The sequence below is a fragment of the Brassica napus genome, chromosome C5 (genome assembly GCF_020379485.1).
Source record: "Brassica napus cultivar Da-Ae chromosome C5, Da-Ae, whole genome shotgun sequence".
Classification (NCBI taxonomy): Eukaryota; Viridiplantae; Streptophyta; class Magnoliopsida; order Brassicales; family Brassicaceae; genus Brassica; species Brassica napus.
The window spans coordinates 12,998,500-13,024,387 of record NC_063448.1 but is presented as its reverse complement, the minus strand read 5'-3'; the positions used below and the strand labels follow the sequence as shown (position 1 = coordinate 13,024,387).

At 36.4% G+C, this 25,888-nt stretch overlaps 1 protein-coding gene and 1 pseudogene across 2 annotated transcripts; one reads left to right on the top strand and one right to left on the bottom strand.

The window, feature by feature from the left end:
• Nucleotides 1–1,334: 1,334 nt before the first annotated feature.
• On the top strand, nt 1,335–17,585 carry LOC111211596 (extensin-3). Of its 2 annotated transcripts, XM_048756770.1 has the most exons (4): nt 12,372–12,383; nt 13,742–13,744; nt 15,904–17,167; nt 17,278–17,585. In XM_048756770.1, the coding sequence occupies exon 3, from the start codon at nt 15,930–15,932 to the stop codon at nt 17,151–17,153; it is 1,224 nt and encodes a 407-aa protein (XP_048612727.1). In that variant the 5' UTR covers nt 12,372–12,383; nt 13,742–13,744; nt 15,904–15,929; the 3' UTR covers nt 17,154–17,167; nt 17,278–17,585. The 2 variants fall into 2 exon arrangements, with proteins under 2 accessions (XP_048612726.1, XP_048612727.1); XM_048756769.1 differs by lacking the exons at nt 12,372–12,383; nt 13,742–13,744 and adding an exon at nt 1,335–1,348.
• Nucleotides 17,586–18,899: 1,314 nt separating this feature from the next.
• Nucleotides 18,900–21,643, bottom strand: LOC106435423 (annotated as a pseudogene).
• Nucleotides 21,644–25,888: the final 4,245 nt, after the last annotated feature.

Here is a 25,888-nt window from a genome sequence, read left to right as displayed (position 1 = left end):
TTTGCTGAGATTGCAAATTTCTTAGCCGCTGAAAAGGAGCCTCAGAAGTTCACAGGGAACGAGAAGAGAAAATTCTTAAGAGAGGCAAGGCACTACTTTTGGGATGAGCCTTACCTATACCGACAATGCAAGGATGGGATCTTCAGACGATGCGTTCCAGAGGCTGAAATTCCAGGGATCCTACACCACTGCCACAAGTCCTCCTACGCTGGACACTTCGCCACATTCAAAACAGTCTCCAAAATTCTCCAAGCGGGATTCTGGTGGCCAACAATGTTCAGAGATGCTCACACCTTCATATCCAGATGCAATGCATGCCAGCGAATGGGCAGTATCAGCAAAAGGAATGAGATGCCTCAGAATTACATATTGGAAGTTGAGGTGTTCGACTATTGGGGAATAGATTTTATGGGACTTTTCCCACCTTCTCACAAGAACGAGTACATCCTGGTTGTAGTCGACTATGTCTCCAAGTGGGTAGAAGCGATTGCTAGTCCAACCAACGACGCACGAGTTGTAACCAAGATGTTCACATCCATCATCTTTCCAAGATTTGGAGTACCTAGAGTGGTTATCAGCGATGGTGGAACTCACTTCATCAACAGAGTGTTCCAAGGATTACTGAGCAAGAACGGCGTGAAACACAAGGTTGCAACCGCCTACCATCCCCAAACGAGTGGCCAAGTGGAAATTTCCAACAGAGAGATCAAGAACATTCTGCAGAAAACAGTGAATACCACGCGTAAGGATTGGTCCATCAAACTTGACGACGCTCTCTGGGCCTATAGAACAGCCTATAAAACCCCATTAGGGACCACTCTCTATCATCTGGTCTATGGCAAGGCATGTCACCTACCTGTGGATCTAGAGTATAAGGCAGCTTGGGCTGTCAAGCTGCTTAACTTCGATATCAAACCTGCCAAGGAGAGGCGAACAATTCAAATCCATGAGTTGGAGGAGATTAGGCATCTGGCCTATGAGAGCTCCAAGATCTACAAAGAAAAAACCAAAGCATTCCATGACAAACGGATCATCAGCAGAAACTTTGCTCCGATTGATCAGGTCTTACTCTTCAACTCAAGGATAAAGCTGTTCCCTGGAAAGCTAAAATCCAGATGGTCAGGACCTTTCACCATCAAGGAGGTTCGCCCCTATGGAGCTGTCGTGTTGTTGGACACAAGAGGAGGGGAATTTGTTGTTAATGGTCAGCGCCTAAAGCCTTACCTTGCTGACACAACAATCGCTGAAGGTGTAGAAATACCCTTAAGCGATCCCCTTCAAGCCTAATAAGCTCACAAAAGTCAAGCTAGTGACTGAAAAGAAGCGCTTGGTGGGAGGCAACCCACTGGTGAGTGTAAATATTTCTTTTATTTTCTAAAAAAAAAAAAAAAAAAACTAACTTGCAGGAAGAAAAATCGAGCACTTCTCAGGAGAACACTCCAGCGCTTGTTCCACTGATTGTTCCCAGGTAAGTGCTCTAACAAAAAAAAAAAAAAAGAGAAAATGGGAAATGGCCTATCTAAAGCCCACTAACTTTACCCCCCCCCCCCCCCCCATTATCTCTAACGCCGCAAACCAACCTCAAAGAACCCTAAATCGAAAATTTCATTTCCTATTTTTCTTCATCGATTTTGCTCTAATCTCTTGGATCCTCTAGAGATCGGTTGGGTTTTGCAGAAATTGTCAATCAACACAAGGTAACCGCTCAGACACTCTTCCCCTTCGCGCATCCAATCCGCGAATTGAAAGTGTCCCATTGGATTCTCTTATCCCTTTTGTTTCAAGATTTGATCTTAGATTGTAGCTATCGATTTCACACTTGCTACTAGGGTCGAAATTTTGTTTGATTATCAGGGATAAACAATTTCATTGTAAGAGTTTCTTGAGTAGTTGCGGTTGTGATAGGGCTAGGTGTTAATCCTAAGAACTCGAAGGTTGTTCGGAAATTGATGGACTTGGGCAAAATTTTCGAGATTGGAATGTCACATCGTTTCTAGAACAACCATTGAGCAGTTATAATTTGGAAATTGATTTCGTTTTGCAGATGCCTCCAAAAAAAAGGATTCCGAAAGCACTCAAAGCCTCTCGCAGAGCAGCCACGCCTTCTCGTTCCGCGAATGTTCCATCCACCTATCCATGGCCGAACAAAGCTGAGGGTCAACCGATTAACATCAATGACCCACTACTCCTTGACTACAATTGTGAGGGGTGGGACAAGGAATCCGCAGCGAGGTACAACAGGCTTCTCGCAGCAGAAATCTTGCCCACACGATTTGCTCACGAGGAGACCTTAGCTGTTCTCGGCCTCGAGTCTGACGTCTTCGACACGCTCGACGTTATGGGCCTCGCTCCTCTCTGCTACCAAGCCCAAGTTCTCTATCCAGATTTGGTTCGGCAAGTGCTCGCAACAGCTCAGATCAGTTACCAGAACCCAACCGCGCCAACGTACGAGAACTACTCCTTCTCCTTCATGGCTGACGGCAAGTTCTGCTCCATCTCTCTCCACGATCTAAACGAACTACTCGAGATCGCAGACACGCCAAGAGAGGTCGCAGTTGAGAAAAAGTTTGCGCCAGCAAACGCCTTTTGGGATCTCATTGCGACAGGGAAGTTCACTTCTCGCAAGGCTTATCAATCACAAATCCGAAACCCCACTCTGCGTATCATTGCCAAGATCGTCTCGAGCATCCTCTTCGCAAAGGAACTCACCTCCAAGGTCACAAACGGCGAGCTGCAGGTTCTATACACAGGGCTCGAGGATGAAATCCGTAGAGACAGAGTCATACCGATTCACGCTGTGAAGACTAACCCTGGATTCCTTCTCATCTCGATGCTCACTGAGCGCAAGGATGCCTTGCTCCGAACAGAAGACAAGAAAGACCGATGCGGCAGTATTCTCACGCCCTTGTTCAAACACTTCGACATCAACCTGGATTCCTACACGGTTGTTCCTGAGCTTGAGCACATCGATACCGCTTACTTGATCACATGCCACATCCTGCGCGACGAGAGCACATACAAGTTCGCAGACAAGGACGGGAACACTCTCTACTGCAAGCTCGCTCTTCCTGGGTTAACAAACTTCACAACCTTGGAAAACATAGTGTTTCTGCCAGACGCAGAACACTTGTGCGACGACCCACGTGCGCCAGTTCCAGAACCAAATGCGGCCTGGGATGATGTGGAGGATATGGCTCCACCTGCTGAGGGTGCTTATGACCTGGAGGACCTCACGGATGTTACTGATGATCACGCCTACCGACGTTGGATGGTGGACTCTCAGAAGAAAAACAACAGCCTCATGAAGAGGATCCTCAGAGCACTCACTGGAGGCTGCATCGGAAGTCCGGATGAGCAGACGACGCAGGGAACAAGGCGCCCAGGCAAAGGACCAGAGGGCACTTCAACTGGAGAAGAGAGACTTCCGAGGAACAGGAGAACAACCGGCCACTCCAGCAGTGGTGATTCAGACTGAGTCCGAACGGACGATTCCAATTCCCTTGTTTTATCCATCAAAACTATTTATTTCCTTGCTATTTGTTTCTGTTTGGTGTGTTTTTATTGAGTCAATCCCTAGGATTTATTTTCACAGCCAGGGATGGTGTGAAGTAAGTCTGGGGGAGAAACTCTGTACGATTTCCATGTTTTTATTGAGTCAGTCCCTAGGATCGAGTCAGTCCAGTCAAACTTATTGTGGTAATCAGGACCTTATTTTGTGATGATTTCTTAACCACCTCGTGCTTTAACCTTCTTATTCAGTGACCTTAGCAGTGATGAAAGACCCACACATGGACCTGGAACACCCTGACTTATCTCATTTGACACTCCGGAAGTTCTCCACCGATCAGGTTACACTGGGTAGACTCAACTCCACTATATCTGAACCTAATCTAGACTTTAATTCTTCTTGTTATGGGCACTAGATCAGAGAAACGAGACCTATACTCAGGACTTCTTATCCTTTATATCCATCTTGCTGTTCCTGAGTAGCTAGCTCATCTTTAGCTAGTTCCCACCTTGTACCTTAGCCTTCATTCCAACTTTAGGCAATTGTTTTTCAGTGTTATATGTGCAGATATGTGCAAAAAGGTTGGAGAGGAAATGATCGACGCAGCCTCTTACTCGTTACTGCTGCAGAAATTCAATCAGAAGGGAGAACAAGCAGATCAAGGAAACAACTGCTCCATGACCAATCAATCATGCAAGCAGAGCAGAATGATGTGAATCAGACCCACCAGTGGCCTCCTTAACATCACATGTTACCTCCTTCTTCGTCACCGCAACATCTATTTTCATGCTATTCATTCAGAAAAAAAAAAAATTTATTTTACCTTTCATTTTTAGCATTTTACGATGGAGAAGAAGATGAATTCAAGGGAACACGAGCCACTGGGAAAGTCAAGAAAGAGTTTAGGGTAATTTTCAGAGAACATAGAAGGGGGCGAACAGAGCAGTCTGATGACTGTTCCAGAACAAAGAGCAGCCGTTCGAGAGAAAGCAAAAACGAGTACAGGCTGTGGTCATCAATGGATCCGTTCTCTCTTGCCGTTTTGTGCGATATCCTGCATCCTCTAAGAAACCGATAACCCCTAAACACTCTTAGCTCCACCATTAAAAAAAAAAAAGCATGTTCCATACCTAGACCGTCCACCCTGAGTAGCGCCTATGACAAGAAGCTCACGAAAATTCTAATTGAACAAATGGAGTTTGGTCTCGAAAGTGTCGCTTTTTCAGGTCAAGATGTAGAGTAAGGAGCCGATCTGTGAACAGCGATCAGGGGTTCCCAGTAAGTGTGTGTGGTCCTAATCTATTGCTTGTATGGTTCAGAGATTTGTGGTAAGAGTATGGTTGCTGAGAATAAGCGAGTTCCCACACTTTCAAACTTTTCTCCATGTTCTTGATACTTGCCTTGTTCGAGGACAAACAAGGATCTAAGTCTGGGGGAATTGATATATGGTGTTTTTCACATCATTGTATAGGTGTTTTCGTATTGATTCGAGTCCTTAATCCGTGTCAGTCTAGTCCTTTTTGATCTTTTACAGGTCTGGAGGTGGTAGAAGAGTGAAGAGAGGGTGCTTGAAGAGAAGCTGTCCTTTTGGAGCATTCCTGCGAAGATCACTCAAGGCGAACAGTCCCGAGACTGTTCTCAAGCGGAACAAGCAAACGGAGTGATCCCGAGGTTGTTCCCGACAAATAAGGAAGCTCCTATTTCGGGAATTAAAGCCCTGTTGCCCTAATATCTTTTCTACCTATTGGCGCCTCCATATAAAGACACCATCTATCATATTTTATTACTTACGCTATTTTTACAAGAGAACTATTAGCTTTTGCGATCTGCAACTTGTAAGGGAGAAGAATCCATTCTCGCATAGAGAAGACCATCTGAACCCTTTGTTTACTACTCTTATTATTATGCAGTTTTATTCAGAATCTATGTCTTTGATTGCTTGCATCATGATCCAGTAGTGATCTAGCTCGCCTAGGGTTTTAGGGTGTTGAAATATGAGCTAAACATAGATAAGCTATTCTTGATTATTCTTCATTCATACTATTCTTAAGGCTTCCATTAATCTGATCACTTGATGTTAGATCCTAAGTTTATCGCCTAGCTAACCGCTTAGGAGATAGCTTGACATGTATTGAATGAGCTTAGTATCCCTAATCAGCGAAAGTAGATATTAGGGTAGTAAGTGAACTGATCGGACCTGATCTCTAAGGCTTGCAGTCGTTTCTCATCTCAACGACAGTTAGATGATGGGATCGACCAGCAAAGAGATCACCACCACGACAGTGGGGTGTTCCAGCTGAGTGATCCGAGTTCTAGAAAGCACTGCATCGCGTTTGAATAATTGTTTGGCTCTCGCTCAACACCCAATGAAATACCCTAGGCTAGCTTCTTGTTAAATTGAATCAAACTCTAGTTTACTTGTTTTCCGCGTCACCAATTGAATTGAAAATCATTTTCTTCTTAGCTTGACATTGAAACTTATAAGAGTAAAGTGTAGACTGGTCCTCTGTATTGAATCTAAAGTACTATAATCACAACTGTTAACTTGGGAGTAGCAAAGATTCATATTTAGTGTATCAATAATATGAGATTCGACTCTACATTTATCTTTGAAAAATATATATTATGTTACTAATTTTAGTTTAATAAAATACTTTGTTTTATTGTCACACTCACTAAATAGTTTATTATGCAGAATAAATTAACATATGTTAACTATTTTCATTAATTGTTTTTGGATGTCTATAGGATAATAAAATGTAAACCATATTTATAGAGTTTAACAATTAAAACAATAATAATTTTTTGACAATTTTTAATTTTAAAGAGGAGATTTAGGAGAATATATTTCAGAATATCATGTTTGATCTAATAGATTAGATTTTTGATTGATTAAAGTAATATATCAAATAAGACATATTAATAATCTAGAATTGATCCAACATAGACTTTTGCACCTTAGATAGAAATAAGATTCTAAATTAATTGAATAGATAATGCTATGATAATAATAAAAGCAATGGCCATTTTACACAAAAACAAATAAAGGTTATAAAATAATTAACAGAAAAAGGATTAGAGAGAACCAAATCGTGACGTCTAGGAACCAAATCTTGTGAATAAACAATGACTTAAATTTCGAATTACATTGATTAGTTTCTTTCAAATCAAACAAACAAAAACATCGGAGTGTATGGAAGGTATACAAATATTTCTTTTTTTGACTAAATTATATAGATACATATATATATTTTTTTGAGAACTATATAAATATTTCTTTGTACGAGAGTATTGAAATAAGAAGCTGGAGGGGTCCCGTCTCTGAGATGATTTTTTTTTTTTTTTTTTTTTTTTTTTTTATTAACCAGGTGTTGACAAACCTTCGGCCAGCCCACCACCTAGGTCCGGCGCCAGCCTGCGCCTGTACCGGTTAGGGCCCTAGGCATGCCTCCCCGCCTGCGAATCGAACAGCTGACCTCCCTCCCAAAGTTGAGGGGCAGGTACCACTAGACTATCGAGTCCGGGTCCGTCTCTGAGATGATGTTATTACTAATTTACTATGATCAGCTGTTTATGAATTATGACCATGTATATGACAATATGATCCATTCTCTGCTCTATTAGTTCTTCCTCGAGTTTGTTCTTGGAATGAAGTTATGTTTTTGTTGATTGTTGGCCTGTTTTTTTACTTTTTTTTTTTTGCCAGGGTAACTCTTGTAAAAGTTTACTACTATATATAGTACTATTGTAGAACAACCTCATATCATTGATGAAATTTACGGTCTTAGCAAAAAAAAAAAATTATTTCTTCTATGATAATCAACGTAATAATAGTTGTCCCCAGCATTTTCTGACGTTCCACACAGGCCACAGTTACCGACATGACTACTTTACTGGCAAAAGAAAGTCTAGCTGAGATAAAAAACAAAAAGAAAAAAGAAAAAAGTAAATATTTGTTATATATCGTTGTCTTCTTCTTAGTCCCACTTTAGTAATTAGTAATATTTTTATTTATTTGAAATATGAATTTTGTGAGCGAAAATGTGTGGTCAAATGGTTATAATCGTGGATGGAATTACATTTCACTATCGCCAACCACTGTGGATTCTTGAAAAGTAGACGATGGTGCCACGTAGCTTTTGGAGTTGGGGAAGTACATTTGTGTTGGCGCGAAGATGGGGAAAACGGCTTATTGGTGCCCGCGCTACCAAACCAGGGAAAATACATATCCAACAATATTAACGTACCAAAATATTCATAAATTAAATAAAAATTTAAATTGCATACCTAAACTCATAGTAAATAGCTAAAAATATCTATAGCCGGTTATATGATGATTTGGACTACTTTTTTAATTTTTTTGTAGTTTAGTCCCTATAATTCTATTTTTTTTGTCAATATGCCTTAAATAACTTAAATAATCAAATTTATCTTTTTTATAATTTTAATTTAAAAAGTACAATTTTATTTTTTTAACAGATTTTAATTAAATTTAAATAATAAATTTAATTATTTATGAGAAATTTAGATAGTTATCATATACAATATATTAATTAATTTAGTTATCAAATTATGTTATCTACCTTATTAAAACATGAGAATTAATTATAAATAATCTTACTCATATGTAATATTTACAAGAAATACCACTCAATTTATATTTATATAAAATTTTCTTTACAAATATAGTCATTCAAATTTTAATCAATATAACTAAAAATACTCTTTAGAAATTTGATTTTAAAGTATAGATCTTTAATAATATTACCCTTACATAATAAAAAGAAAAGAATGGCTGGTTAACCAAAAATAGTTTCGAACGCAGCATCTCAAGAAAAACAATATCGCACAAAACCACTAGACCATATTACATTATTTTTATTTTGCTACAAAACTAGTATGTAATATTAATAACACACAAAAAGTTTACAAAACTATTTCCCGATTAATTCTCGTATAATTACCAAATAATTGATTCGACGCTAGGTTAGAGTCAAGCGCACACATTATGCCTAGTGTAATTAACATTGGTTTTGATAACTACAAACAAAAATTACAAATTTTTTATTTTATTTATATTATATATATCACGCAAGCACATGATAAGATTTGCAACTAAAATAACCTAAGAAAATATAAAAAATATTTTATAAATTTTAAGAACTAGTGAGATTAAATTAGGCTTTAAATTATGATAGTGTTTTTATGTTGTTTTCTATTTATTTAAATTTTTTGTATCAAATATTTCAATATGAAATAATAATAATATATTTATATTATTAAATCTATTTTATTTGATAAAAAATATTTTTATTTTATATATCACCATATATTAAAATTTATTTCCAATTTTGAAATTATAAATAAGGCAAATTTGATGATTTTAGTTATTTGTGGCACTTTACAAACAAATAAAATGACAAAAATTAAAAGATAATAATTAAAAAAAATAAATCAATACATTTTAAAATGGACTGACACGTGTCAGTTACGAGACATGTTTTAGCTATTTATTATGAGTTTAGGTATGCAATTCAAATTCTTATTTAGTTTAGGAATGTTTTGGCACGTTAATATTGCATGAGTATGTATTTTTCCTGACTTCATAGTGCGGACATTATAAGCCATTTTTCCGTGTGAAGATGTCTCATTATCTTAGGGTTTAGGGTTGAAAGTGTAGTGTTGGTCAAGTCCGATTAGGAGAAATTTATCATTGGATATGTTTTAGAAGTTGTTCTCATTGATTTATTTTTTGAACAACGAACATATGAGTTCAAGCAGTATGTTGTTTCGAATATATATTTTATGTTAACATCAGATCTTGTAAGTCGTACATACACTTCGGATTTCACATAAGAGATATTTGAACATATATATGTTTTCTCGTAATAGTAGAGGTGGTTACAACTGTCGGCAAAATATGTAAGAAGAAACTTTATATTCTTATTTCGCAAAAAAAAACTTTATATTCTTAGAATCTTAGATAACAAATTAATCAATGGTGGTTTTTGTTAATAAGAGACATTAACGGATCGACCCGGTAAGAGGAGGAAGTGAGATCGAGCCCTAAATTCCCAAAATATTCTTTTTTTTTTGTTCTAATTCTCGAAACAATGACTTTTCAAAGTGACCATAGAACCATAGAAAAAAAAATCATAAAAAGAAGTATATCAGCATTTGATAAAAAAAAATAGTAGAAGAAGTATATCAGCCAAGCCGCCTGGTCCCATAACTCTCAACGCTTTTCATTAGGACGGAAAAGCAGTACTCCAAATTTTAAAATTAAGAATTTTTTTAATTCAAATTAATACATGTTAAATTTGAATAGTAATAATTTTAAAGCTTATAAATTAGTATTAATAGATGACTAAATTCCCAACTTCTTCGGTGATACATTTTTGTGGTTATAATGAATTATTAAAAAAAAAATTGTCGCATAAATATCTATTCCCTCCGTTTTTTAATAAGTGTCACTTTAAAAAATTTCACACAAACTAAAAAAGTGATTGAAATGTATTTAAATTGTTATTAATTACATTTTTTTGACCAAAATTATTTGAGATAAATAAAATTATTTATAAAATCAATGTAGTTTACAATTAATTTTTACCTAAAAGTAAGTATAATTTGCATTATAATTATAAAGTGACACTTTTTGTATAACAAGAAAAAATATTACAATGACACTTATCATAAAACAGAAATAGTATTCTAGTAATAGAAGTATATATTTTTATTAGTTTTAGCAAAATTGTTCCTTTTCTGAATAAATTTGTCAACATGGGATTTTGCGTACAAGTCACTGAATTGGTATCAATAAAGAAATATATCCAAAAACGATAAAAGGAGTTGTGAACTAATTTAGTTGTTTTACATTTGTGTTAGTAGTAGTTTCATCATATCAGTCAAAATGACACTTATGTTTGATAATTATTTTATCAGGATCATATTAATTATCTTCTATAACTAATAGTCTAATACCACCAACCGCGGTTCGATATTAGGATCTGACTGGTTCAAACGCATCGGTTACGGTTGCGGGGGTTTGCGGATGCGGGTGGTTGTGGTTTCTAACGGTTTTAAGAGATTTGTACGACTTGTTCTGCGGTTTGAAATTGGTGCATTTTCGAGATACTTGTGACTGGTTAACTATCAAATGCAGCAGCGGTTAAATAATAAATTAACAATATTTACATTTTATATAATTATAAAAATATCAAAATTCATAATATTATAATAAATATAAAAATTATATTTAGAAAGTTTAGTTTTAAATTTTTTAAAATTATAGAAATATTTTTATTTTAAAATTTTAAAATATTAATTAAAATATAATAGATATATTTTAGTATTTTTATAATTCCAATTTAAAATTTGTATTTGTATTTTTGTATTTATATTGTTTTTTTTAAAGAAAAAAAATTATCTTCCCGCAACCGTAAACGTTAGTTGGAACCAACTTTTGAATTTATGAAGTTTAGAGCAGTTTGAAGGAATTTAGAGCGGTTTGAGTGATTGTTGCAAAACGCCAACAACCGCTACCAACCGCAAAAGCTGCGTTTGCGGGTAGCAGGGAAACTAGTCATACCGTTAGTTATTGTTTTGTTCCATCAAGTTTGATGCTCTCCTTCTCGTTTTATGATTTTAACAAAACATTTTAAAAAGTTTGGTAGTCTCAACTATACACACACACATATATATTTTACCCAATTTTGGTCCATAAGCTAAATGGACCAGCATCGGTCTGGGCAGCGTGACGCGGAGTGTTCGAAGAAATAGAAGGCCCGAAGATCGCGTAGTCAATCCGCTATAAGAAGAGATCGAGAGATACATAGAAGGACACGTTGAAAACCCTAGAGAGAGCTACACCCATACTTCGACCTTGTTTTGACCTAGCTTTAGGTATTTTCTCTTGTCGATCTCATTCGTAACGTTCGATCTCATTTCATTCATTGTATTCGATTTTGTTCATCAATAAAATCCATCTTTGTCTACCGGAAACTGATTACATCGTTGTGTTCTAAAGATATCGTTGTCTACATCATCTTTTCTTCTCTAGATCAAACTCTCGATCATTATCAAATACTATCAAATACTTAGTGTAGATTTTATGATTTACAATATATATATTTATATATATATGTAAATTTAGTTCTCAAATGGAAGTCCAAATCTAAATACTTTTGGTGATATATGATTATGATAGATACATTCCCTAATTTAAACAGTTTCAGTTAACTGGAGGGTGTATCTAACAGGCATGATAGGTAATGTTATATATGGCTTTAGTGCCTTTAAGAAATGAAAAGTCTACAACTTATGTTTATCTATGTCCCAGTAATGTTTGAAAGATACATACATGAGTTTGTACAACAATTTTTCTTTCTTCTCTTAATGGTGCAAACTCAAACTTCAAAGTTTTTATAGAAGTCATATTTTGAATTATCATATTCATTACAACTAATTCAAGGAAACCTCAAATGTCTTTTTCAAAACCATAAGTATTATAATTATACAACTGATTACAAATTAAACATTTGTATAATTTACAGTCGAACTAATCACCTGTAATAAAATACGTACTATTTTGAAAAGACACATTGATTATAGATTGCATATTGGGACACATTCTGAGGCCCGACAAAACTGTCCACGACAAATAACGATTATGTACGTGTTTCCAAGAAATACTTACATATCACATATGTTTATTAGTATAGACATTGGTTGATCTATCGACGTGTATTCTTTCTTTTTCATATCCTCTGAAATTACGTGCTTCTCTTTTTAAGTGATATTAACAAAATTACACGTAGTTTAGTAGCTTAGGGGTCGAATGCATTTTAAAAAAAATCATATTAAACAAGAAGGCTATGTTTTTTTTTATTAACCTAGAGATATCGAACCATGTTGCTTATGATTCATGAATCCATCATGCAATTGCAATATTTCATGTCTATCATAATCAAGTCTATGGACAGTATATATTAATGCTATTTTTTTCTCTTTTTCCAACAAATTATGTTAAGCTAGTCAGTGATGATCATATCACTCTGTTAGTCCATGTCAAAAATCATTAATTCCATTAATTCCATTATAAATGAATGTTAAGAGTTTTCACTTCTCCAAAATTAGTTTATATAGAATTTGAGCAACGTTGTTTTGGAATTCGTTGAAGAGAGGTTAGGTTTTGTGTTTAAGAAATACTATTCAAGCGTTGGAGGCAACACTTTTTTCTACCATATTAAACGATTTTTAACAAAACTTCTAGACTATATTTGCGAAGTGATTTATACACATGTCGTCCCTACAATAAATTTCGCTGATAAAAAGATGACATGACAATTAAAATAAATGACATGGTTTTAGAAAATAGTGACATGACATCATATTAATTGCGAGATGTAAAATTTTTTTATAAAAATTTAATTTTTTTTGCAGCGATTTTAAATATGGTAATAAAAATAACTCATATATCATCATTAATGTCAATTTTCCATATAAATATTTATTTATGGTAAGCTATTAAATATATTAATAATTCATATATCACAATTAAAATAATAATATATATGTATATATGTATCTCACATTAATAAAAATAAACTAAATAAAGTAACACTAATCCAAAAAAATTTGATAGTTAAATATTTAAACATTATTTAAATTTATCCGTTCATCTTCATCATTTAAATTAACATAAATATTTTTCAGTTTATCTAAAACAAACAAAGTCTCAAATTTATTAGAATTTATATTTATATGTATATATACATGCAGAAGATTGTTATTATAAGATTAATATAAAAATCATAATTAAGAAAAGAAAAAAATCGATTTTAACCTAGGAAGTACCTAACACGTTAAAGAATGGTCCACGTTATATTATCGTGAGGTCTTTAAATGCTCTTCTGGAGGCAAATCTAGTCAAATATGTAACCATTATTACTCCAAAGCTGTCTTCTTTCGTAGTGGATCAAATTTTGGCTACATTTCAACAAAGGAATCTAAATGTATTAACTATATATGTAAAATATTAACATCAAAGGTAAATATTGTCGTGTTAGTTTACAAATAACCAAACCAGTATGACGGTGATACTTTTTGTAATTTGTTAACGTCTCACCAAGATAGTCAGCTTTCTTTAAGCAAAAAGAAAAAAAAGAGATAGTCGGCTTTCAAGCATATGTTAAAGAAATACGAAGTTGTTAATTTGTCTATGTCCTAATCTAGCTGGTTACTTATCCAATTCGAACAAAATAATTCAACTTTTGTCATCTAGATTTTTTTTATTTATTGTCATATCTTGTTTCTAGACCGATTTTGTTAAATAATTTTATTTTATTTTGACGGTAGATGAACGTTGGCATTTTATTCCATGACCATCCTCATATTTACAAAAGATCCATCGTAATAATTCCTCTTCTTCTTTTCTTTGTTGTTGTTGTTGTTTAGGTCTCATGTTAGTTTTTTTTGACAAAAGGGTCTCATTGTTAGTTACATATTAACTTTTTATTCTCTTGCGTATTTCACAGTATATAACTAAAAGTAATAGAGGGGAAACGTGTTCTAAACTTAATCAAAGAAAACGTGAGGCAAAACTCCAAATCGAAAATTACAGAATCACTGACACCGGCAGGAGCAATATTCGTATGTATGACAGACCACGTTCTCTCTTATTACATTTCAAACAAGCCGCCTTGAGTCAACGCGTTATTTGATTTTACTCATATACTTATTAAAAGATACCTTCTGTTATTTATTTGAACAAAATATAGTGATTAGAAAACTAACACTTGCATGATTAATTGTAGTTGATGAAAAGAAAGATATAAACGACTGTAGAAAATGATGTAAGTTCAAGCTTTATATGAACATCTTACGTACGTTATTCAATGTAGGTTTACATGTTTCATATTAGTGTCGATATAGGTCCACTATAGATGGAAAACCATAATAACCATAATTGTATCTTATTATAAACACAAACTAAATTGTGAAGTTTTCGCCTCCATTGTAAATTTGGTATACCTAATTAAGGATATATATCCAATAGAAACTGATTTCTAGGCTTTGGCCAATATTGCGTGAACTGCAATACTGTTGGTATACTTCGCATTCTGATTAAAGACGAATAATTACATTGAGTTAACATTATTTATACAGAATATTGGATTGATTACATTTCGTAACAAAAGTAAAAATGAAGAATAGATGTGGTAACCATCTTTGACTAGTAGCAACTAGCAAGTAGGTGAGTTCGAGTAACACTTTTCGCTAAATCTAGCGGTATGCGATTATTGACGTATATATTCAACTCTATCTGTGAAAAAGATGTGGCTGGTTTATTGCCGAAAACAGTTTATGCATTAGGAAGATCATACTAGCTCAAACTTCAACAAGATTGGAAATGGTTAAACTAAGTAACCTCGACTTCGAGTACTCAAAATGAATTTTGCAAATACTTTATCTAAAGCATTGAATGTAAAGATATTCATTTCCCATTTTTCATAAGGACTTATTGAAGGAGCCAAGAAGAAAATATCAGAAAAAGAAGATGCATATGTACTTTAACAAAAGAAAAAAAAACAGATGCATGTAACCGAAAAAAGAAAAGTAGAAAGAGGGGGAGAATTTAATAACTTTGTTGAGTAACATACATGATAAATCCTAAATATAGGGGTTGGACCATTTTTATTAAATTTTGGATCATATCATGAAATTATATTCGTTGGTTTTAGCTCGACGTTCACATGGTGGAACAACTACAAATGTGTAACATCTTAAATATGAACACTCTACATGTCCTAAAAGTATAACATGCTAAAATAAAATATTTTTTCATGTGTTGTTAGAGTGATGTTTGAACATGTAACGTAGTCAGAGACCATTCTCTTTTGTTTACCGTTTTAACTTAAAGTGACCATCTATTTTCTATCACGACGTTCTACAAGTATTACTTATATGCGTTTATGGCATTGTTATATAACTGTTCTCAAGTATAATGTCTTTATAAAGAAGTATCAAAAGGAGCTTTGTAAAAATCATAAGGTTTCAGAAAAAAAAGAGACTCTAGATCCAACGTTATAAGAAAATCACGAGTACGTTGTTCGAACATGGAGAACATGTCAATCATTGACGGCTTAATATATAATGATAATTAAAACTTTAATTAAAAAAAAATAAATATACATAATGATAGTAATTATAACAATAACGAAAATCGGAGAGACCAATATCAGTTCGTTCTCTATAATATTTAATATATGTTCGTTGTACAGAACTGCTTGTACTTTTTACGTTGCTTAATTTACAATTTTTCAGTGAGGTATATCAATGTCAAAAAGTGAAACTGAAAACAGCTATATAAAGGGTGTGAGCGAAGACTCTAAGAGCATAAACCAAAGCAACAAAACAATCAATGGGGTCTCCAATGGCCTCTTTAGTAGCAACTTTGCTTGTCTTGACAATCTCTCTCACCTTTGTATCTCAATCAACCGCTAACTACTTCTACTCTTCTCCTCCACCTCCGGTTAAACACTACCAATACAAATCTCCACCTCCTCCTGTTAAGCATTACTCTCCCCCTCCAGTTTACCATTCTCCACCACCACCTAAAAAACACTACGAATACAAATCCCCTCCTCCTCCGGTCAAGCATTATTCTCCACCACCGGTTTATCACTCTCCACCACCACCAAAAAAGCACTACGAGTACAAATCCCCTCCTCCTCCGGTTAAGCACTACTCTCCACCACCGGTTTACCATTCTCCACCACCACCAAAGAAGCACTATGTGTACAAATCCCCTCCTCCTCCGGTTAAACACTATTCTCCTCCTCCTGTTTACCATTCTCCACCACCACCCAAGAAGCACTATGTGTACAAATCTCCACCCCCACCTGTTATGCACTACTCTCCCCCACCAGTCTACCATTCACCACCACCACCCAAAAAACATTACGTATACAAATCTCCTCCTCCTCCGGTTAAACACTACTCACCACCTCCAGTTTACCATTCCCCACCCCCACCTAAAAAGCATTATGTCTACAAATCTCCTCCACCACCGGTTAAACACTACTCTCCTCCCCCGGTTTACCACTCTCCACCACCACCAAAGAAACACTACGTGTACAAATCACCTCCTCCTCCAGTTAAGCACTATTCTCCACCTCCAGTTTACCACTCTCCACCACCACCAAAGAAACACTACGTGTACAAATCCCCTCCTCCCCCGGTTAAGCACTACTCCCCTCCTCCAGTTTACCATTCCCCACCCCCACCAAAGAAACACTACGTCTACAAATCTCCTCCTCCTCCAGTGAAACACTACTCTCCCCCTCCGGTTTACCATTCCCCACCACCACCAAAGAAACATTACGTGTACAAATCCCCTCCTCCTCCAGTTAAACACTATTCCCCACCACCGGTTTACCATTCTCCACCACCACCAAAGAAGCACTACGTCTACAAATCCCCTCCTCCTCCGGTTAAGCACTACTCTCCTCCTCCGGTTTATCATTCCCCACCACCACCTAAGAAAAAGTACGTATATAAGTCACCTCCTCCTCCAGTCCACCACTACTCTCCCCCACACCATCCTTACCTCTACAAATCTCCTCCTCCTCCATACCACTATTAGAATTCTCTGTCACGGTAATTAATTTCTCAATACTTACGACATCTATTTGTTTAGTTAACAAGTAAAATCCTATGTGGAAGCATGCATCACAGCAATTATATTGTGTATTGTATATTCTTTGCAGGTGAGAACACGATGTGCACAAGAAGACAAAGACAAGATGGAAACCGTTATTGGTGATTGTAATAAGAGAAACCTAGACTGAACTAGAGAATCGAAGCATTGAAAGCTTTCTCATCTTTTCCAACGTATTTTTAAAGTTTTATTGCAATAAATTTGAAATATGTGTGTGTTGATCAACTAATGGTCATATCAATATGCACGTAATCAGTATTCATATAAACGTTTGTAAGTTTACGCCTTGTTCCTTTCTGATTATTTTTCATGTGCAAGTTTGCTTTGTCCAATTAATATAAGTTTGTTTTTCTTCAATTTCTCATGCATGCAAGCATACTCCTAAAATAAGTTGGCTAGTCTCACTGTAAAGAAAGTTCAAATTTTCTCTCTCTATTAGAATGATATTCTCCAAGATCTTCAATGTAACAACTATTAGTGTGACAACTTCATTTTCTGAGAAATTTCTGTGTGTGTGAGGAGAGTTGGGTGTGAATGATTTCTTGTAAAGTTGCTTCTGATCAATATACTCTAGTGAGCTAGGTTTTGAGCTCACCAAGACATACCAAAATCACATTGATCTTGAGAACTCGTGTCTTTTTACTTTCTTGCACATCAAACAAACAGACCCGCAAACAATATAAAATTAGTTAATAATCTGAAACTTTAAGCTCGGAAAAAGAATAATTATAATGAATACAAGCTAAAACGATATCCTAACCTAAAACAGCCACAAAAGTTGACTTTCAGTATTTGATCATTACAACAGAGTTACTTTTGGTTTCAGTAAAAAAAAAACAGAGTTGAGTTTTGGAGTGTTCAATTGGATAAGAGAAGCCCAATATTGGCTGGATAATCTGTAGATTGTGTTTTTTCATACGTCCCAATGTTTATAACTGATTTAATTATATTTTGTCGGCTTATAACTGTACGCCATTGCGCTACTTTTTAATGAAATTCAATATGACTGATCAAATCCTGTTCCTCTTACCTCTCCAATACCTTTACAAAGCCTAAAGAGGCTAAGAAGAAGAAAGCTGAGAAATATTGTGGACACGAAATTCACGTAGAATGTATAGTAAACATGTGTTGTTGTCGTCTCTTTAAACTGCTTCCGTTTGTTTCACGTCTCTGTTCTCGCCAGTAATCAAAAGCGTACCGATGTTAAACTAAATTGGAAAGTGAATAAGAGATCATTACATCACTAGTATGATCTAGAGCTATGGAAAATGTCAGGTTTTTGTTGCGTCATTACAAGATTCAAGAGATTTGTTTGCATATTTGCAAAAGGTTCATTACAAGAATCAAGAGATCGCAATATACACGATTAAGAGAACTGTAAGTTGTGACTCTTCTATTTGGTTCTGCACTTTCTAAAAGTCACACCTGGAATCTCGAAATCACAATTGATCACGAAGGGCCTATGCAAAAAAAAGAAGGTTTTGGGCATGCAAATATAGATGTGTCACACAGAATTTATCAGGATGGACACGTTCCTAGCTAGCATCTTGTCCCTGACTCCCTGTGCATAAGAACATTCAAACACTTATTAGTACAATTAACATTCAATTTTTTTTGGGACACACGTAATGTTTTTCTTAGTAAATCACATTACCTGAACTTTACTCGATGTCAGCTAAACAGCTGAATCGATTCGCTAGCGGCAAAGTAGAGTGAGATGAATGAGATGTTGTAGAGGCTGATTCTGTGGGAACAGCTGATGCAGGCTCTGGCTCAGGCTCAGGCTCAGGCTCAGGCTCAGACTCATTCACTGCTGAGAGCAGTGTGTGCAATGCTGTACTCACTCGAGAGATACTATGCCTGAAAAATGGATCTTCATTCCAGCAGTTTTCTATTATGATTTTGAGCTTCAGATTCATGTTTCCTGGTATGCTGGCCTTTCTCCCTGATAAAAACATGCACAACAAAAAGGTTAGTGTTTCCACAGTCGCACATATAAGTATTTAAGAAATGAATAAACTGCTCACCCCTATAACACGTTGTGCAACTAGGCGTGGGGATATGCTATTTAAATGCTCGTATGGTACCTGTATAACAAGTAATATGAATCACGTAATTAAATATATACACCATAACAAATGAAATGAATTATGTAAGTAAATACAAACATTAGGTTGAAAGGAGATACCTTAGCAGTTATCAGCTGCCACAACAACAGTCCAAAGCTATACACATCTGCTCTATCACCATATTTTTCTTCGTTCATTGCCTTTATAGTTATAACAATAGTGTGTATTAGTCTAAAATATAATGTTGGAGAAATGCCCCTGAATTGCATTGGAAACTTACTTACGGTGCTGTCCATGTGCACCATGTTCTGATTTCCGTGTTATTCTGCTCAGGGGTTGGAAGACTCAACAACATAGCTTCCAGTTCAGGGGTGGTATTCTTCCCAGCCCACAAGAGGTACATAGCAGCAGCAACATCAACCTTGACAACCTTAGATAAAATGGAAGACATAGGAGAATGCTTTAGATTATGAAAAAGTGTTGAAAACTCAATTATTCACTTCCCTTGCATTATTCTCATCCAAGAGAAGATTCATAGAGTTCAGATTTCTATGTATGATCATGTTCGCATGCAGGAACTCGATTCCTTTACACACATCAATGGCCATCTTAAACCGTTGAGAGAGAGTCAAAACACAATGATTTCGTTGCAAGTAGTCAAAGAGGGTTCCACCATGCATGTACTCTGAAATCAAGGTTTAATAAATCTAAAAACCAGAAATAAAATACAGAGAAATGAAATATTTATATGTTAGTTGGAAATTATTTGAACCTGTGATTATTTTCAAGTCGGTGCCTTGTGTGTTGGCACCAAGACATCGTACCACGTTGGGATGACCAAGTCCACTGCAGTAAAATTTTAAAAAGTTATCAAATATAAAGTTAAACGTGGGGACATCACACACCACACCAACCATACGTAAAAACTATATAAATAAATAGTGTTTTACCTGAACAGTTTCATTTTTTTTCCAAAACCGTGATGGTTGCCAAAGGCTTGGATCGGTTTGCAACTCTCTTACACAAACTTCTTTAGAATGGAGTGTACCTTGATACCTGTAAACCAGAAGCTGAGAATCCATGTCTATATATATACTTAAAAGAGATAGATAAATTAGGATGGATCACTCAAAACACTCACACATGAGAAGAGATGTTTTCTCCAATAACTAGACCCCCCAAGTCAATGTTTTTGCTTTCTGTACCATAAGATACTCATCTTTAGTTTTTAAAAAGAAACTTTAAACACCAAAGACAGAGAGATTCTTAACCTCAATATCAGTGATTGCAGCTTTAAGCACATTTGAGAATTCTTCAAGGTCATGATAAGCAATAACCCGAAACAAGTCTAAGGCGTAGTACCCATCCCTCGTTCTAAACGTATCCCCAAACAGAATCTCCATTCCTTTGTCAGAGATGGTGGCTTTAAGCTGTGAACAACGAGAGTGAGTGTAGGAGAAAAAAAAAGAGTGCAAGTTACGAAGCATTTGAGAAACCATATATGTCTACCTCATCGTGAAGGTCTGACTCGTAGACGCTAGCAACGGCGATTTTGAAAGTTGGAGCTTCCTGTTTTTCTCCTGGCCATATCTCATGCGCAAGCATACGAGATTCTTCTGCTCGTTTCAGAAGTCGGAGGCGTTGAGTACATCTTGAGGATTAGTCACTTCGGATTCATATCTGAAAGATTAGGAGTCAGCAAGAGGTTAGGAATCAATCGCTAAAGATGTTCATTCCCAAACCCAATCTTTTACGTTTCACAAGATTTTCCGGGAAAACATTGAGAATACGAACAAGAAAACATTAAGAAACTTTGAGATCAAACTACAAGATGACACATTATCAGTGGTCGATATCTACTCGTCGAACTAACATCTCCATGCATGTCCATCATCCACTTAACTAAGAACCCTAATCGGACGTAGTTCCAGTTCCAGAAAGCAAAAAAGAACAAATCGTTACCCATTGGGCATTCGATCGTAGTGAGCGTTCAAGATATCGTTGCAGCTGTTCAGGATTTGCTCCCTCGCCGTGCTCGTACTAGCCGGCGATGAACTTGTAAAGACCCGATTTCAGTCTCTGAATTTGTTAGCCAGCTAAGCCCATATCTATTCCCGAAGGCCCAATCGAAAAAGCCCAATGTATGAACTTTAAAACCCATTTCCCCAGCTCCAGCAGCTTGTTTGCCTGCACGAAAAATAAATCAGAAGTTTAGAGAGAGAGAGGGAGGGGGACAACATTTTCAATGGAGCCACCTGAGCTCGCCCCGGAACCACCACATGCCGTGACGACGCCAAGCTCGTCACCACCGCTCGCCATAGCAAGAAACCGCCGGAAAACCGCCATGCAGTTAAGCTTAGTTTCGTCCGTTTAGTAATTCGTCGATAACTTCTTAACTGTTGAGAATCTTGTACATGCAAGACCACCATCGTGTTCCTCTCGTCGAGACGAAGCCGTAGCCACTGACCACGCCGCAATCGGAGCTCAGACGAAGCCGTACGCGCCTCCAGAGGTTACGCCGACTGCACATGTGTCGTCCACGCGCCTACGCTGGAAATCGTCGCCGCCGCCGTTTTCCGCCTCCGCGTCGCTGTGCTCCGCCACCGACCCACCGCTCGCCGCCGGATCCCCGCCTCACCGCCGCCGTGCTCCGCCGTCGCCGCCAGTGAACTTTCCGGTAAGCCACCGCCGTCCTCCGCCGTCGCCGCTGGTAACCGTCGCCGGTGACTCGGTCAACTCGGCCGAGTCAACTCAGCGAGTCAACTCGGTTGACTCGGTAAACCGGTTAGTTGAATGGTTTGGCCGGTTTAAATTAATTTCGGTTCGGTTAAGTAAACTGGTCGGTTATGTCAAATTGATTTCTGGTCAAGGGTTGACCTTTGACCAGCGAGTTGACTTTTCCGCAAACCTTTATCAGTTCCGTTTTTAACCGTTCGAAAGATGTTCTGATCCAGAATTTCGATCTGATTTCAGATTTGGAGTCTATTTGAGCAGCTGGAGTTCATAGATACCACTTTTCTCAATTGCTAAGGTGAGGGTCTACTCCCGAACTTCTCGTACACGACTTAGGACCTCGAATAAGTATAATTTATTTCTAATGTGTTCCGTCTGTGTGAAATCGAGTCTGTCATTGCTTGTTTAGTTTTTAGGTTCTTTGCTTAAACCGGAACTAGGGGGTTAGATGATTCAATACTGATTGTTTCACTTAATGTAAATTCTTAGCTAGGATTGTTTTTGTTTGGAGACGGATACAGAGACGGACTGCTGTATGCCGGATTGTATGGAGGTGCAGCCAACTTTAGTCGACCGGTTGAACTGTAGCCTGGGAGTGTCGATAAATCGTCTACGGGCGGTGTCCAAGCACTATCTCGAGCTGTGTTGTGTTTTTGGTCTTTTAGTGGGCAGCTAGTGTGCACCTCGCTAGGACCATTGTTTGTTGCTTGGGTACTTTAGGTACCGTGCTTGACATGTATTAGAATTAAATTATATTTATTCGGAGTGCTATGTCCGGGTCCATGGACTTCGGGTAGCATCCCATACCTCACTGAGCGATTCCCCTGTCGCTCACCCCCTCACTCTTCCCATTTTCAGGTGAGACAAACAATTATGTGATATTTGGACGGACTTGGTGCTACTGGACTTTTCCAGATTTTTATTTGGGTTTGGGTGAGTGTAATTGGGTCTATGGGCTTTTATATTACGGGATATTGTTGGTGGTCCGTCGTCCTTAGTGAGAGGGAGACGGGTGTCACATTGTTGTATGATGACGCGTCGGGAGTGACACGCTGTCCTCAGATAGGAGGTGACGGATTTCGCAGAACTCTCCGCCATCGACATTATCCTCGCCGATCGGAAACCACCGAGTCGCCAAAATCAAATACTGATGAGAAGAGAGCGCGAAACTGGAATCACTAGACTAAAGCCGTTACTATTGTTTGTTGATCCCAACGTCAGATTTAGGGATGACTGCCTAAAACCCCCTATAAATATCATCACCCTATCTATTTCCACCTATACTATTCAACTCCTTACCAAACCACCCCGAGATATAAAATCTCTTTACAACTCCCCCCATTCTTTTTAATTCTGCACAGATCCCCCTCTCTAATCAAAATTCAAAAACAAAACTATAGATTTGTAAATTGTGTTTTGTGAACTGCGATTCCCCATTAACTTAAACCCGACCGACTCGTAAACACCCAACCCAAGTTACTTTATAAAAAAAACAATTTAGGGGCAAATTAAAATTAGGGTTGAGTTTGTCTCTCTTCTTCACGATACGACAACGACGTGAACAAATAGAGAAACGATAGCAGAGAGGGAGAGACGAGATATAATAACGACGTGAGCAAGGAGAAGACAAAAGCTTACAAGAGAACGATGAGCAGCTGCAATTTCAGTTCTTTCATCTCTATCTAACAAAATCAATTTAAACTCTAATATACTATTTTTAGTTCTTTTTCTTTCATTTGTCATCAACTAAAATGGCTACATTGGGCTTAGACATATCTATGTGCAATATACGTAACAGCTGGTGACTATCGTCATAATTCTCGTGATAAAAGAATAAAGTAATATTTATGAACACGACCAAGTTTGATGTCACCATTTTTGTTCTCCTTGAAGCATCTGTAATTCCGATGGCGAAGACACCGTTATCTGCTTTATTTTATAAATATATATATTATTGTATGTTTTATGTAATAATACTAAGTTTTTATCGTAGCCTAGTGGAGGGGAAGCTGGTTTACAACCGTTTAATCTTGGGTTTAAAGCTCAAGTTTTGCATTTTTTTTGTTTTTTTAAGTGATGGCAAAACCGTAAATAAGTCTTCTTCTTCTTTTAGTTATCGACCAGAGTTTCTGCAAATTTCATCATCATATTCAGTACAGATCTGTCACGATTCAGTGAAATCTTGTGTTTTTCTTATAATTTTATCATTTTAACCTTTAATCTCACGTCTAGAAATCGATTCCAATCATTTAAATTATTTTCTCATTCTATCCCTGGCTGCTGTCGTTTCTCTCTATCTTCTCTCGTTTTTCTCTCTCTTTTTGTTGACGTCATTGTCATATCGTGAAAAAGATAGACAAACTCAACCCTAATTTAAATTTGCCCCTAAATTGAATTTTTTTTTTAAAGTAACTTTGGTCAGGTGTTTATGGGTCGGGTCGGGTTTAAGTTAATGGAGAATCACAGTTGACAAAACGCAATTTCAAATCTATAATTTCGTTTTTGAATTTGGATTAGAGAGGGGGATCTATGCAGAATTAAAAAGAATGGGGGGAGTTGTAAAGAGATTTCATATCTCTAGGTGGTTTGGTAAAGAGCTGGATAGTATAGGTGAGAATAGATAGGGTGATGGTATTTACAGGGGGTTTTAGGCAGTCATCCCTCATATTTATAGTCTACTACTTGCAGGGGTAAAGCCGTAAATTGCTCAAGTTTTTCTGTTAAACAGTTAGTCTTTTTTCATTTTCATTAATTTATTTTTTCCTCCTGCTTTAATGCACATGCCACGTCGGTATTGTGAAAAATTTATAATGTTCCGCCTTTTCTCTTTCTTTATTCGATTTTTTTGTCCCTAGATAATAGGGGTGGGCACTTCGGTTATTTTCTCGGTTCGGGTTCGGTTCGGTTTGGTTAGTTCGGTTCTAGTATTTTTCCAATTGAAATAAACCATAGTTAGTTTGGTTCGGTTTATGTTTGGCTCGGTTTATATTCGGTTCGGTTTGTATTCGGTTCAGTTGGATTTATTTTTTGGATCAGTTTATTTAGGTTTTTTTCGTTAGGCATAAATTATGTAAACATAAACTATGGGAACTAAATTCAATATAAAACTGAAATAAAAACCGTTAAAAATTCACAAAAATATATAAGAATTAAAGCAAATAAAAGTTAACTAAGACAAAAAAAACCCAACATCATTAGTAATGTCTTTTATATCATTATTAAAAAACTTACAATAAATCATCTTCCATGTGACGCTGTGGAGAAGAACTTTTGTTTTTAATAAAATTTTCTTTAGGTTTAGATTTAACATCCATGTTTACATATATAAGAATATAAAGATACAAACTTTTCTATTTTTGTAAATAATGATTACATAGTCGGTTAGAAGAATATATGTTAATAAATAAAAAAATGGAAAATACGTGGTATGATATTAGAATTTTAGTATATTAGTATTACTAATATTTTTAATTTAAATAATTACAAAAACACATCGGTTTCTCGGTTCGGTTCGGTTTAAAACCGAACCATTCGGACTGGGGAAATCTTCAACCGAATGGTTTAAAATAGACTTTGGTTCGGTTTGAATCGGTTTCGATTCGATATGTTCGGTTTGACTCGGTTTGACTCGGTTTGGTTCGGTTTTTTTGCCCACCCCTACTACATAAGGCCAAGGAAAAGTAAAATTCTTCAAAATATAAACCTACAAAGATTATAACAAAATAAAACCATCTTATATATTAAAACAGAAGTCACAACTTTGATTCATGTGTGATTTTTTTAAAAAATGGACCTAATGGACCTATTCCTAGAAAGTCATGTTACATTTAATATCTAATCTTATCATTTAAATTTTGG